We start from the raw sequence: 12,719 nt of genomic DNA, 5'->3' as shown, positions 1-12,719 counted from the left end.
GGTGGCACAGGGAGTGCGGATGGGGCTGCGGCAGCTCTGCCCCGGCCCGGGGCGCTCGGGGTTTGGTGCGGGGTGGAGCGGAGCGCCCCAGGGAAGCTCCGGGGGTGGTGCGGATCGTTCGGAGGGGCGGTGCGGGGCTGTGCAGGGCGCTGCGGGTTGTACCGAGCGGCGGTGTGCATTGTACCGAGGGACGCGGCTGTCCCTCCCCGGGCGGTGCGGGGCGTTCGGAGGGGCGGTGCGGGGCTGTGCAGGGCGCTGCGGGTTGTACCGAGCGGCGGTGCGGTTCTCGGGGGGCGGTGCGGTCCCTCCCCGGGCGGTGCGGGGCGTTCGGAGGGAGGTGCGGAGGGAGGTGCGGTCTCTCGAGGGGCGGTGCGGTCCCTCCCCGGGCGGTGCTGTCGCTGCCGGGGCGCGGCTCCGGCGCTGCTCGGCCATGCGGACGGGCTGAGCGGCGCTGCCGCCGCCTGTCCCGGGCAAGGATGGCCTCCAATTTCAACGATATCGTGAAGCAGGGCTACGTGCGCATCCGGAGCCGCCGGCTGGGGGTGAGTGCCCGGGGGCGCTTGCCCCGGGGCTGGGCATTTTGCTCTTTTATTTATTTTTTTTCCTCCTGCTACTCCTTTGTCTCTTTTTGCAAACTGAGCTCGGTGGGTGCATCCGCAGGGGAGCGAGGAAACAAAAAGATGGGGAGAGAGGAGTGAAGGCGCCTAAATATATAGGATGTATAGGTGTGTATGTATATATTTATTTCCTCCTCTCTCTCCCGCTGGGAGCCGGGGATGCTGCGCTGCCTCCACCTCCCGGCGCTGCCCTTCGCTCCGAGCGGCAGGGACCGGGGCTGGCGGTGGCCGTGCCCCGGGACTGGGGGTCCCGGGAGCTCCGGGCAGGGCTGAGCTGAGCGCTCTGGAGCTGCTCAGGTGCTGCGGTTCCTGCTGCCAGTTGGGGTTTAAGGTCTTGCCTGGGACGAGTGAAGGTTTGCGGTGTCTTCAGGGCTTTTAGCGTCGCTTGAGTTGCGCAAATGAAAATTCGCCAAGCCCCCTTTGGCTGCTGGTGTAATTTTAAAGTTGTTTTCAGGTTGTTTTGCTGCCACGGCGTGTTCCCGGTTCCGGCTGTAGGTGCTGGATGTGCCGGGGGTGGCAGGGCAGTTCCCCGCAGTACCTGGGCTGGAATGAGCTCTGAAATTACTGGGCTGTTCCCCCAGTCCAGGGGCTGCTGCTCCCCTGAGCCGTCCGGGGATGGGACCGGAGAGCTCCATGTGCCTTAGTGAGCCTGGCTCAGGGGGATGCACCTGGAGGGACGCTTTGCATGTATAAAACCTTATCATTTGTGTATCTCCCTCTCAGGACAGGAAAGAAACTGATTTATTGTGTTTATTCCAAACTGATGGGTTGGCAATTCAGAATTTGTTCGTTTTGGTGAAGTGTCTGTGGTCCTCTGAAAGCTTTTGCTGCCTCACTGCAGTTACAGCTCCCATCTCTTGCTGTATCCATGGGCAATGACTTCTCCACAGTTTTGGTAACTTGCATCTCCCTGGCTGTTTTGGAAACAGGAAAGCATTTAAAAGTCTTCCATCAGGCTGGATTTCTCATCCCTGCGCTTGCAGGCACAGTTCATCCTGTAATACTGTGTGATTCTGTGACAGATTGAGGTAATGTCATTCGGAGAGGACCTGTAGTAAATTTGGCACAACTGGTGTGTCATGATTCAGTTTCATTACTGCATATATATCAGTGTTCAGTTTGCTCCGGCATAAAGGATGAGTAACATTAGACTGTGATACATTTTTCCCTACTGTAACAGTGAAGCTCAATGAACGTGAATCAGGCTTATCTAACTCCAGAATAGTTGTAAATGCTGTCAGTGCTGGTGCCTTTCCTTTATAAAGGCTTTCCAGACCTCTCTGAGAGTGCTGGTGGTGAGAAAATGTTGGATGCCCTCTTAGGAGATGAGGCTGTGACAGCTGAGTGCAAAAATAGAGAAATGGAGAATGACACCGAGTCCATGGAAATGGAACAAATGTGAAATGTTTCCTTTGAAAGGACAGTTTGGATTTTGTTCCAGTTCCAAAGGTTTGTATCGTTATCAGTGGCTGGAAAGTACAGAAGGGATGATGAAAAGTGCTTTTGTGAAGCAGTCCAAGCCGAGTCCCAGAGAGGTGCCATGGCTGAGGATAAACCCTGAGCTGCCCTCAGCTCTGATTTTCCTGTCCTGACAGCATTCCCGAGCTTGAGAGGGACCTTGGGAGGTACTGGGGTCTGGCTGCCGCTGCTTTGGATTTGGTGCTGGAGAGGTGACCTGGGCAAACCCTGCTCCATTTGTTGGGAATAACCAGCCTGACCAGCAGCAAAGCTTTTCTCTCCTGGTAGTTTCCAGCTTGGAATGTTGGCCCAGGACTCGAGAGCAGATGTGGCTGCAGCTTCTTCCTGTAGGGTTTTCTGTAAGCTGCTTACAGCCCAGCACCCTGACTGAGAGCAGAAATGGGTAATTATGATCAGTCTGAGTTCTTTAAAGGCTGGACTGGAGCGTGTCCCTGCTCCTTGGTGCACCTTCCTCCTGGCTGCAGGTGTGATGTGACACCTGGAGCTGGAGCTGGCTGAGCTCCTGGCTTGAGCAAGAGCTTGAATTCAGTCTCACTGTGTGGCTGATGTGGGCTTGGCTCCTTCAGAGGCTGAAGGATTTATGCCAACAGGTTGTTTTCTGGTGGCTGTGCTGGGGAGGGCTGCGGGACACCCAGGAGCAGCAGGTAGGAAGGGAAAAATACTTTAGATTATAAAATAGTAACTTTCAGACAACTTTCCCATGCTGTGAAAACCTCAGGAAAGATGAGCCTACTCCAGCCCCGTGTAGGATTCCTGTTTAATTGAGAGGGATCTCAGCACTCCCTGTGTGACAGGATGTGAGTGGGAGTCACTGAAATACATTCCTGTATTCTGGTGGCACAGCTGTAATCTGAGCATTGTCTCTCCAGGCTGAATGCAGCTCCTGGCTTTGACTCTGTAACGCTGTGGTAATTCCATCTCTAAGGGAACTGGGAGCAGAGCTTGGAGCCACAAATTACCTCAAGAAATGACTTTCCTGAGTAACTGGGGTGCAGGTGCTACATTTGGAATGAAAGGGGTGCAGAGAAGCAGCTTGCTCAAATCCAAACCTCTTTTAAAAGGAACGTGACAATTCTGGAAGGCCCTACTTTGTAATTCCAAAATTGAATTTAGGCTAATTGGTTTTGCACCTGAACTCTTTCTGCACACTTGAAACGTGGAAGTTTAATTGAGTATTATTTAATAGAATAGTTTCCATAGCAACATTTGTATCACATGTGTCTTCTGCAGAGCCAAATATATTCAGGAGAAAGCTCACTCTTCCCGATTCTTTCCATCCTTATAGGGAGAAAAGTAATTCCCTCAGCCAATGGTGTTGGTCTGGTGTGTCATTAGCAGTGACACACAGGAGGCTGTGTGCTCGAAAACTGCTGACAGGGCACAAGCACAACCTTCCAGAGTTCTTTAAACCAGGAAAAAAACAGCTTTGCTTTGGGAGGAGGGATTCTGTCAGAGACCACCAGGATCTGTGTTTTGGGAAGGAGGACACCCAGTGCTTTGCAGTCACCTCTCAGCTGATTCAAGGCTTTATTTCTGTATATGAAGCTTTATGGCCTCTCTCTGTCTTTTTTGTGCTTAGGATTTTCAGGTCACACCTCGTTCTGTGGTACAGGCGTGTCCTTTCTGAGGGGGAGCGCATCAGGGAGATGTTTCCCAAATGGAAAAGCCTGTTCCTGTCTTTCCGTTTTTGGGGTGGGTGGATATGAACACACCTGAGCTTTGGCTTTAGGTTGGGCTGGCTCAGCTGAGTGCTCAAATACCAACCTAAAATCAAAACAGGAGCCAACCTTTGAAACAGAGGGGTTTGTAGCACTGGTGAGCCTGAAGAGCTGTACAAGGGAAAAGGCACCTGAGGCTTTGTGGAGGGGAGGGAGGCTCTGCCAGTACTTGACTGACTGGAAAACATCAGCTTCCAGAAACGTTCTCACTGGTTTGCTTGGAAAAGAGGTGTTCCCTTCTTCCCAGCACAGGGTTTGGCTGTGCTGGCTTCCATTCCACGCTGCTGCTTTCCAGGTGGGATGGGACACCTTCCTGAGACAGCTTGGGATAAAACATGACTGTGCTTTGTGCCAGGCTTTGTCTGCTCTGATCACACCTGGCTGCTGTGCAAGTGTTTCCATTGTATTCCCATTTTTCAGAAGCATCACTTTTAAACTCACATGGGCTTCGTTCTGTGTGCTGTGGCACAAGGTGGCTCAAAGCTCTGTGTGTGCATTCTGTTACTGAACAATCTTCCAGGAGAAATTCCAGGATGGACAGCAAATTTTAAACTTTTGTGGCTTAAAAGTGGTTGTGGGGCCATCTACAGCCATTTGTGCTCGGGTGTGCTCTTCCCGCGAGTCACAAGCTCCTCAAAGCTGCATCTGTCATGTCAATAACTCTTAAAATGTCTTTATTCCAGAAGACTTTTAATGTGAGAGTCTGTGCCGTGATCCAGTATAAACCCGGGCTGAAGTAAGGAATGCATTGTGGATAAAAAATTAAAGGCACGGTTGTTTGCACACTTATTTATTTCATTAGAAACAGAACAAATGCAGCAGTTGTGCTGCTTTCTGCTTCAGCCAGCTTTCAAACTGAAACTATTTCTGCTCCCTGCCTATTTTCACCATGTTAATTCAGGTTGTCTTCTCTTCATTTCGTGGTGGAGTTGCAAGACTAAGACAACTTTGGCTCTCACAGATGGAGCAGCAGCCTTCCCAAGCCTTACAGGTTATACAAGCAGGATAGGAGGTGCTGAAATAACTTGAATATTAAAATTCAGGTGAGCCCGTGTTCTGGAAGAGGACAAAATGCTTCCTTTTATAAAAAAGAGGGTTATTAAAATAAGAAAAGTAGAGGACAACAGATGCTGCTGAATCAATATACACAGATTGCTGCTGTTGCAGCAAAGAAACACTTAAACAGTCCTGGCAATCTGTTGTTTGTTAGAAAAGCCTTCGGAAGTATTGAGCTGTGTAGAACAAATCCCACCACTCACTGGACACATGGGATGTTTACAGCCCAGGACAATAACCTGAGCCCTGACTGATGTGTGCAGCTCTCAGAGGTGGGCATCACGAGCAGGCAGCCTGATTTATTTTATGAGGGTGTATCCTGCGGGCACGGCTCTGGGAGGCTGCCCCACGAGCTTGCGTTACTATCAAGGCATTGCAGGCTGTTAAAAACCCTCATTTGGGAGGAGCCACTGACTCTTATGGAGCTGTGCAAACAGCCAAGTGTCTGTTCCTAAAAATGCAGAGACTCCTTGGTCTGTCTGCCAGGGAATAAAGCTCGTGGAGGGGAACTGAGGGGCAGAGTGGAATTCTTTTTACCTGGGAATGTGTCTGGGAAGGAAGTGCTGCTGCCAGGTTTTTGTCTCAGGAGGTCCCTTCCACCTTGAGATCTGTTTAACAACACTTCTGATTAAATCCCCAGCCTTCCCTGGGGGCTCTCTGCAGCCCCCTCTGAGTTATGCAGGGAATGATCAGCCTCAGCTGGCTGCTGGAGAGGGCCCTCCATGGAAATCGGGGCTGGCTCCAGAAGGATCTGAGCACCCAAGGTGAGGTTAGCGGGGTTTCAGGGCAGTTCTGGTGTTTGTCCCTGGTGGGTTCCTGAGGACAGATCAGCCCTCCTCCTGCAGGGGTTCAGTCATGGCTTGTCCAGCCTCTGGAACGCTCCTGCAGCCCTGCCTGGGGAGAAGTCAGTCCTCTGATGGGGTCAGATTTGTGCAGGGGAGTCTTCAGTTATGGCTTTGACCTTTGCTGAGGATGGAGAAACTTGTGCCCCTCCATGTGGCAGCAGGGCTGTTTGAAGGGCCAAAGGTGAGCTCAGCCCAGAGCCTTTTCCTTCCAGCTGCTGCTTTTACAGGGCCCTTTCCTGGCTGTGCTGGGTGCATGGGACAGGGATTGAGCCTGTCCTGCTCAGGATTGCCCTGGGCAGTCCAGGGGAGCATCCCCTTGTGTGGTGTTCTGGACATGGTTTAACACTGATCTGAGCCAGCTTAGCCAGATTCAGTGAAATCCCACTCATAGTGAGGTTTGGGAAGGCAAAATTAATGGTGGCTGTGTCTCTGGTGGAAGATGTGACTGCTGGGACTACAGCAGTGGAATTGTTCCCTCTTTAGCATGACCCTCGTTGAGGACAGAAATTGGATCTGTGTGGGTCAGGTTTCTGTGCTGGATGGGCCTGACTGGCCCAAAACCTCTTAATCACATCAGGGGGAAGGAATGTGGTGTCAGGGGTGTCCTCCAGCACAGAATTAGGGCACTCCTGGCCAGCCCCTGGCAGGGATTTGTAGTAATTCAGTCTTCAGCTGGTGACAGGAGGGAGCTGGGACTGCCACAACTCTGCAGCCGGTTGTTTGTTCCTGGGAAATGCTGAAGTGGTGTGAGCAGTGCTCAAATATTTCTGGATTGATTAAAAAACTCAGTGGAAAAAAAAAATTCTTAGGTTTCTGGACTGCCTGCTTCTCATTTTGATCAGTGATTTATTGACATTAAACTTTCACCTAAAATGAGGAGGATGAGAAGCTTTCCTGTGTTTGAGTGTTGGGTGAGGAGTTCCCTGCTGGACACTGGCCACGGGCAGGACTGAACTGGGAAGATCCAGCAATTTTGTCCAGTAGGTTGTTCCTCAGGAGGCAGAGCATCAGTGCTGACTGCACACCCTTGTTTTAGATGGGAAAACTTCTGCCTCCTGCTTAGAAATTCAGAGAATCTTTGGCACAAAGCTCAGGACTTGTCCACTTCAGGAGACACGTTTGATTGTGGAAAGCTGCAGAGAAATTCAAGCTCTCAGGGTCTGCTGTGCTTGATTTTAATTAAACTGAGTCCTGTGGCAGCTTCATTGAGGAGATCAGTGTTGAACATTGCCAGTGACATGTACTTTGACAAGTTCTGCGTCGCTCTGTTTCTGTGAAACCCTGTGGGAGGAGAGGTAGAGTGGGGAAGAGACAATCTGCAGGACTAGAACCATATGGTGGAAGAGATTTGGTGCTTGAGTACATGTGCCAGAGAGTTAATGTGGGGATTTTAGAGCATGAGCTGTGAAAACGGGAAAGAAGGATGATGTAAGGCTGGGGGAAGGAGAAGGAAGAGTTGCCTGTATCTACATTTGAAGCAGCTTTATTAATAAAACTCTGCTCACCTATGCAGATCCTTTCAGTCTGGAAGTTGGAGACAAGGAAAAACCGAGCAGATTTCTCAGGCACCGACTTCAACCTGTGAGATATTAAGCCCACTGGAAATTCAGAGTTTCAGCAAGGCTGCAAGATAAGGTGTTAGAATATATTCACAGATATTAAGGTTTCTTACTGCTTGGAAGTTGTCAGTGGCAGTGGGGATGGGATCCAGAACATTCCTTGGGAAGTTGGAGCTTTCTCCTTGGGCTGGTGAGGGGAGGGATCCCAGGAAATGCCAGGCAAGCCTCGTGCAGCTCCAGCTGGGTACTGGGGCTGAAGCAAGACCCCTGTGGGTTCCCTGTGGCACAAAGTTAATGGGATGAGAGCCCAGTGTCTTTATGGGGTCAGCTCTGGGATTTGGGTTGGAGAAAGGTTTGTCATTTGGGTGCTGTCACCTTGTGTCACCCCTTTTTTGGGGGGATCAGGGTGCTCAGCCCAGCTCTGGGTGAGGTAAAAGGAAGTTTTGCAGCTCCCATGGTGGAATTACATTTTGTTTCTTTTAGTATTTGACTTGTGGGAACAGCTTGGAGAAATAAGGGTCTTAATTTGTTCCCAAAGAACCCCACCAAAATCCAAAAAGGACAAACCCCAGAACTATTCCTGGTTTTCTCCCCAGAAGATTATACAGATCATGATTTGGAGTATGATTTCCTGGTTTGATACTGGCCCATTTAAGGAGGAGAAATGGCTTTTCTTCTGCTTTCCAGCCTGTTTTCTGATAAATTACCTTCTGTGTTCTTCTTTGGAAGATGGGCTCAGTTTGTGAAATAAAACAATCAATTCCAAATTTTTTCCTGAACTGAATTAACAAGTGAACAAGTGGCTCTTACCCATTTACTATCTTGTTCTAAGGATGTTTTATTGTAACAAGTTTAATGCAAATCTGACCAGATCACCCTTTTCCCTTTATCCCAAACACTTCCCTGACCTGCTGGTTGTGGATCTTGGCTCTCTCCTTTTCCCTATTTGCTCTTCCTTTGGTAGAAAAATCAGTGGTTTCTGGAGGTGTCAGCACCAGCCCTGCAAGGATGTGTCAGGGATGATTGTAAAGGCAGTGAAAGAGAAAGGAAACCCAATTATAAACAGGTGAGATTTACTCTTTGGTGATTCTGATGTCTTTTCATCATCAGTTCCTTTCCCAGTGTGGAGGAAATTCTCCTGCTGCTGTGCATGGGCATTGCCCTGGGGTGAGATCAGGGATAAATAACATTTTGCAGTGGCTGTGGAAACACTTGAAAGAAAGTAACAGATGCAAGGGCTGCTCCTGAGACTGACATCTTAATTTGAGACTGACATCTTAATTTGGTGTTTGTGTAGCTTTAGGAATGCCATGGAAGATGATGGACTGTTCCATTATCTTTTTGTCTGACTTCATCAAGTGCTGTCAAATACCAGCGAGAGTTCAAGCTGTTGAAATGAATATTGGTGGGGTTTTTTTTGCTTTACTGATAATAATGTCACTTGTTTCAATTCAGAAGATCAACAGGGTAAAATGAGTGGTGTTTCTCCCCAGTAATGTCAATGGAGGAGGTTAAGTTATCCCTTTACTTGCCAAGGAGTGTTTGTCTGGTGAATTATCAATTAATGCCCTGTGTTTGGCAACGGGAAATTTCCTGTGAATGTCTCCAGGAAGGTGAGGGGGGATGTTTGGTGATGTTCTGAATTGACTCATCCCGTGGAGAGGAAGACTCCTGGCACGGTGCTGTGGTAAAATACAAGTGGCTCTTCCCTGTTAAATGGAGAAGTGCAAATTAAGACTGTTCTGCTAAGCTTTTAAAGACATTTTTAATGCAGCTTTCTCGAGGTTGGATCTACCTAAATGTGAATGAACTCCTGAACTCTGTCTTTAATTAGTGCTACACAGCTGGGACATGAGAAATTCACACGAGCTGGGTTTGTCCCTTTGAACTAATGTGGAGATCAGCCTGGAAAAGTGCAGGGGAGCTGCGGGAGCTGGTGGAAAAGGGAATTCTACCAGGGAAATATGGGCTCTGGAATCCTCATTTTATTCAGTGTTTCTTTAAGTCAATATTAGTCCATTCCTCCAACTCGAAGGAAAAAAACCCAACAAATAAACAGGAGCTGCCTGTCCCTGCTGTGCCTCTGGGGGCTGAGCAGAGGGGCAGGATCACTCCAGATGTGCTGGGGAGAGGGGCAGGATCCTTCCCTGAGCAGGCACTGAAGTGTTTGGGAAGGGAAATCCATTTTGAGTGCCAGGAATTTTCTCTGGAGCAGCTTTGAAGGCAGGCCCAGCCCATTCAGCAGTTCGGGAAAACACCTTCCCTTGTTTTCTGCAGCTCTCAGGTGCTCCTTACTCCGATTTCATGGGCTGCAAATCCCTCACTCCTCCCAAAACCCTGCGTTTGGTGAAGTCCAGCCTGCGGTGACTCGCTGGGAGCACGATTTGCTCTTTCATGCAGATTTGCTTTGATTTTAAAGCTGCTCCCCAGCAGCCCGGGGAGTGACCTGTGGCTGCAGGGCTCTGATGCCAGGAGTGAAGGGGAAATGTGGAAGGAATGAGATAAATTTTCCTCGTGCTGGGACAGTGCCACGGACTCACCTCCGCACCTGGAGCTGTCTGCAGGGATGGCATGAGCTGTATTTATTACACAAAAACCTCTGCTGCTTCCTGGAGCTTGCAGGTGAATGAATTGGTGAATGGCAGGGGATGACGGCAGGCCAGGGATGGGACGTTATTCCCGTTATCCCATCTGTGAGTGAGGGGCTTGCAGGGCATTTGTCACCCTCAAGCAGCTCCTAACAAGCATCATGAACTGAGTGTTGCAGGCGGGCAGCAGGTCTGCCTGAGCTGCTCAAGGATGGAGGAGCTGCAGCCCTTCTCCCGTGTCTGGCTTTGGATGCTGGCAGCTTAGTGCTGGAAAAATCACTTTACTGACAGAAAGGCTCCATTCATGTGCAACTTCTGCCTTTTTTTTGGTCTCCTTAGGTGTAATCTTAAAATTACGAGTCCAGCTCTGAAATGCAGCTCCTACAAATGATTGTGTGCTCTGGGGGATGAAAACCTGAGTTTGTGAGTGAGTCCAAGTGTGGAGCAGGTCCCAGCTGTGCCTGCTGGGAGAGCATCCTGCTGCCCTGGCTTCAGCAGGAGTGTCCTTGTCAGAGCTGTGACTCTCACCCAGAGCAGCCTCTTGCATCCCGTGTCCTAATTACTGAGCTCTGTGAGCTGCTAATGAGCTGTGTCAATGCTGTTTGCCCCCCATAGCCCGTGGAATTCCAGTGACCAAATCAGGTACTGTGTGACACAAAGGAGCAATTCCAAACCCTAACTCACTATAAACTGTTCTAACAGCTCCCTAATCTTAAAGGGTGCTGATTCCCGGGATTGTGCAGTGGCATGCCCCGGCAGGATGGCGAATCCAGCTGCAAATCCAGCTGCTGGCAGCACGAGCTGCCTGCACAGAGCCCGGCTTTAACCTCCAGTGAAGCCTTCACTATTTTTTCTCCCTGGTTACAGTCCCAGGCTGATTCTGTCCTATCCAGTTTCATGCCCAGAATTAACTGTGCCCATGTACAAAGCTTAGCAGATGTTCAAGGAGCTGAATCTGATACTTAGCTCCAGCCTGGCTGCTTTTTTTCAGCTGTCACTGGCAAGGGAGGGTTTCTGCTGGAAATGCTTCTTGGCTCTTCTTTTGGAGTGGCTCTTCTCTCCCCTGATGGCCTTAAGCAGCCCTGAATTATAACCTTGTCTGTGTATGATTTATAAAAAACCCCAACAAGCCAGCAGACTTTGAAGGCTGTAGGTCCATAAAAAAACAGCCTGGAAGGGGAAGGATATTTCAGATAATGCTCTCTCTAATGATACCGTGTCCAACTCATCAGTTTTGCAGGGAGAGCAGACTCAAGTCTTGCTTTTAATGTCTTTTAGGTTGCATTTCAGCAGCACGTCCCAGTGTGCAGTGAGTAGAGGAGGGAGAGAAATGACTCCTTTACAGAACACTTGTGATATTCCTGTGGGATAAGCAAGGTCTAAACCCCAGCCCTGCCTGCTCAAAGACATTTTCCATTGTCAGCTCTCACTGTCCAGCTCCAGGTGCCACCCTCCTGGGTGTCCCTGCCCCTCGAGGTCCTCAGTGCTGCTTCAGATGGCTCCCCTGCCCTGTCTGAACCACAGAGTCCTTGCAAAGCCCTCCAAAGATCGTGTGCCAGAGGGATTTCACTGGTGCACTGCTTCATCACTTGGCCAGGATCTGTAATTAAGGAGCTGCTGAACTCCAGAATTGCAGCTGCTGGGTCCATCAGCAGTTTGAAGGGGATGTTGCTGCTTTATTGACACTTGCAGTGATTCACTGGAAGGGGCTCTTGGAAGCTCCCAGGTGTCCCTCGAACATTGTTTTACCATCTAATCCTCCATCAGGCTGGAATATCTCGGCACGTTGCTCCCTGCCCTTCAGTGAGCCCGGTGCCTCTGGGATCTGTGCCAGCAGCAGTTTGGGGGAGCATTTCCCCCTTTGTCCGAGCCAAGGACTAATGGCCAGTTTGGAGCAAAATCTGTCAGTGCTGCTTGTGTTTCCCTGTCCCAGAGCACAGCAAAGCAGAGGATCCATCCCTGGCTTGTCAGCAGATCCTGGGTGAGCTCTTTTGCTGTCTGCGCTCAGATGTTGCTCCCCAGCTCCCTGCGTGGCTCAGACAACGTGTCACAGACTTCCAGCTGCTCAGGGGGGTTTGGCAGTGAATCTTCTCTGTGGAATCAATCCTATGTAGTCCTGAAGGACCCAAATAAATGAAGATGTAGAACAAAGCTGCCTTCTGATTACTGTGTCAAGTGGGAATGTGTCTGTGGGCTCAAATCCAGCTCTTGGGTGTTTGAAGCTAAGGTTGGAGGAATGGCTTTGAGCCTAAACCATTTACAAAAATCCCACTTCTGGTTGATGTAATTCCAGTCGGGAGGGGAGAGTTTTTGAAGAGAAAAGACTGATTAAAATGCCTGATGTTTCAGAGCAATAGGAATCTGTTGTGACTTGCATTAACAGGAGTTAAAGGTGCACAGATTCCTAAAGATCTGCCAGGCACTTCTGTGTGCACTGGCCTTGCAGCAAGTCCTGGCCAGTGCCAAAGCTGGGGTTTGTAACTGGAAAAAACCTTTGCAATCCTGAGCAACTTTGTGCATTCTGAATGCAATCAGAGACAAGATTACAGCCTCATTCCCTATTAGCAGCTGTGGATGACTCTCATGTCAAATATTGTTGGTGGAGATGCAGCCTGAATGAGGGGAAGGAGTGAGGTTTATCCTTCCCCAAATGTGTTCTCGGGGGGGAAGGAAAAATTGAGATTTTCTTTAGTGCCCAGGAGAAGGAAATAGCTGGATGCAAACCAGCCTTGATTGATGCAGTCACTATGGGCTGATGGCAGGGAATATGGCTCACTCAGAACACATGGAATGGGTATTCTGGGACAGGGAAATCGTCTTGTTGCCAAGAGCGTGGATGGCTTTGCAGACAACACGT

The 12,719-nt window shown here is 49.7% G+C and overlaps 1 protein-coding gene across 3 annotated transcripts in view; it reads left to right on the top strand.

Moving 5' to 3' along the window:
- The first annotated feature begins 367 nt into the window (after positions 1–367).
- Positions 368–12,719, top strand: part of DOK5 (docking protein 5) — a 32,016-nt gene continuing 19,664 nt past the window's right edge. For 2 of the 3 annotated variants that reach the window (XM_069033945.1, XM_069033944.1), the window contains exon 1: positions 368–542. In XM_069033945.1, the coding sequence (XP_068890046.1) occupies positions 477–542 (66 nt within the window). In that variant the 5' untranslated portion in view covers positions 368–476. The remainder of the gene's footprint in view (positions 543–12,719) is intronic. The other variant, XM_069033943.1, reaches the window with a different exon arrangement.

The sequence above is a fragment of the Aphelocoma coerulescens genome, chromosome 20, assembly GCF_041296385.1.
Source record: "Aphelocoma coerulescens isolate FSJ_1873_10779 chromosome 20, UR_Acoe_1.0, whole genome shotgun sequence".
NCBI classification, from domain to species: Eukaryota; Metazoa; Chordata; class Aves; order Passeriformes; family Corvidae; genus Aphelocoma; species Aphelocoma coerulescens.
This window is presented reverse-complemented; position numbering and strand designations above follow the sequence as displayed.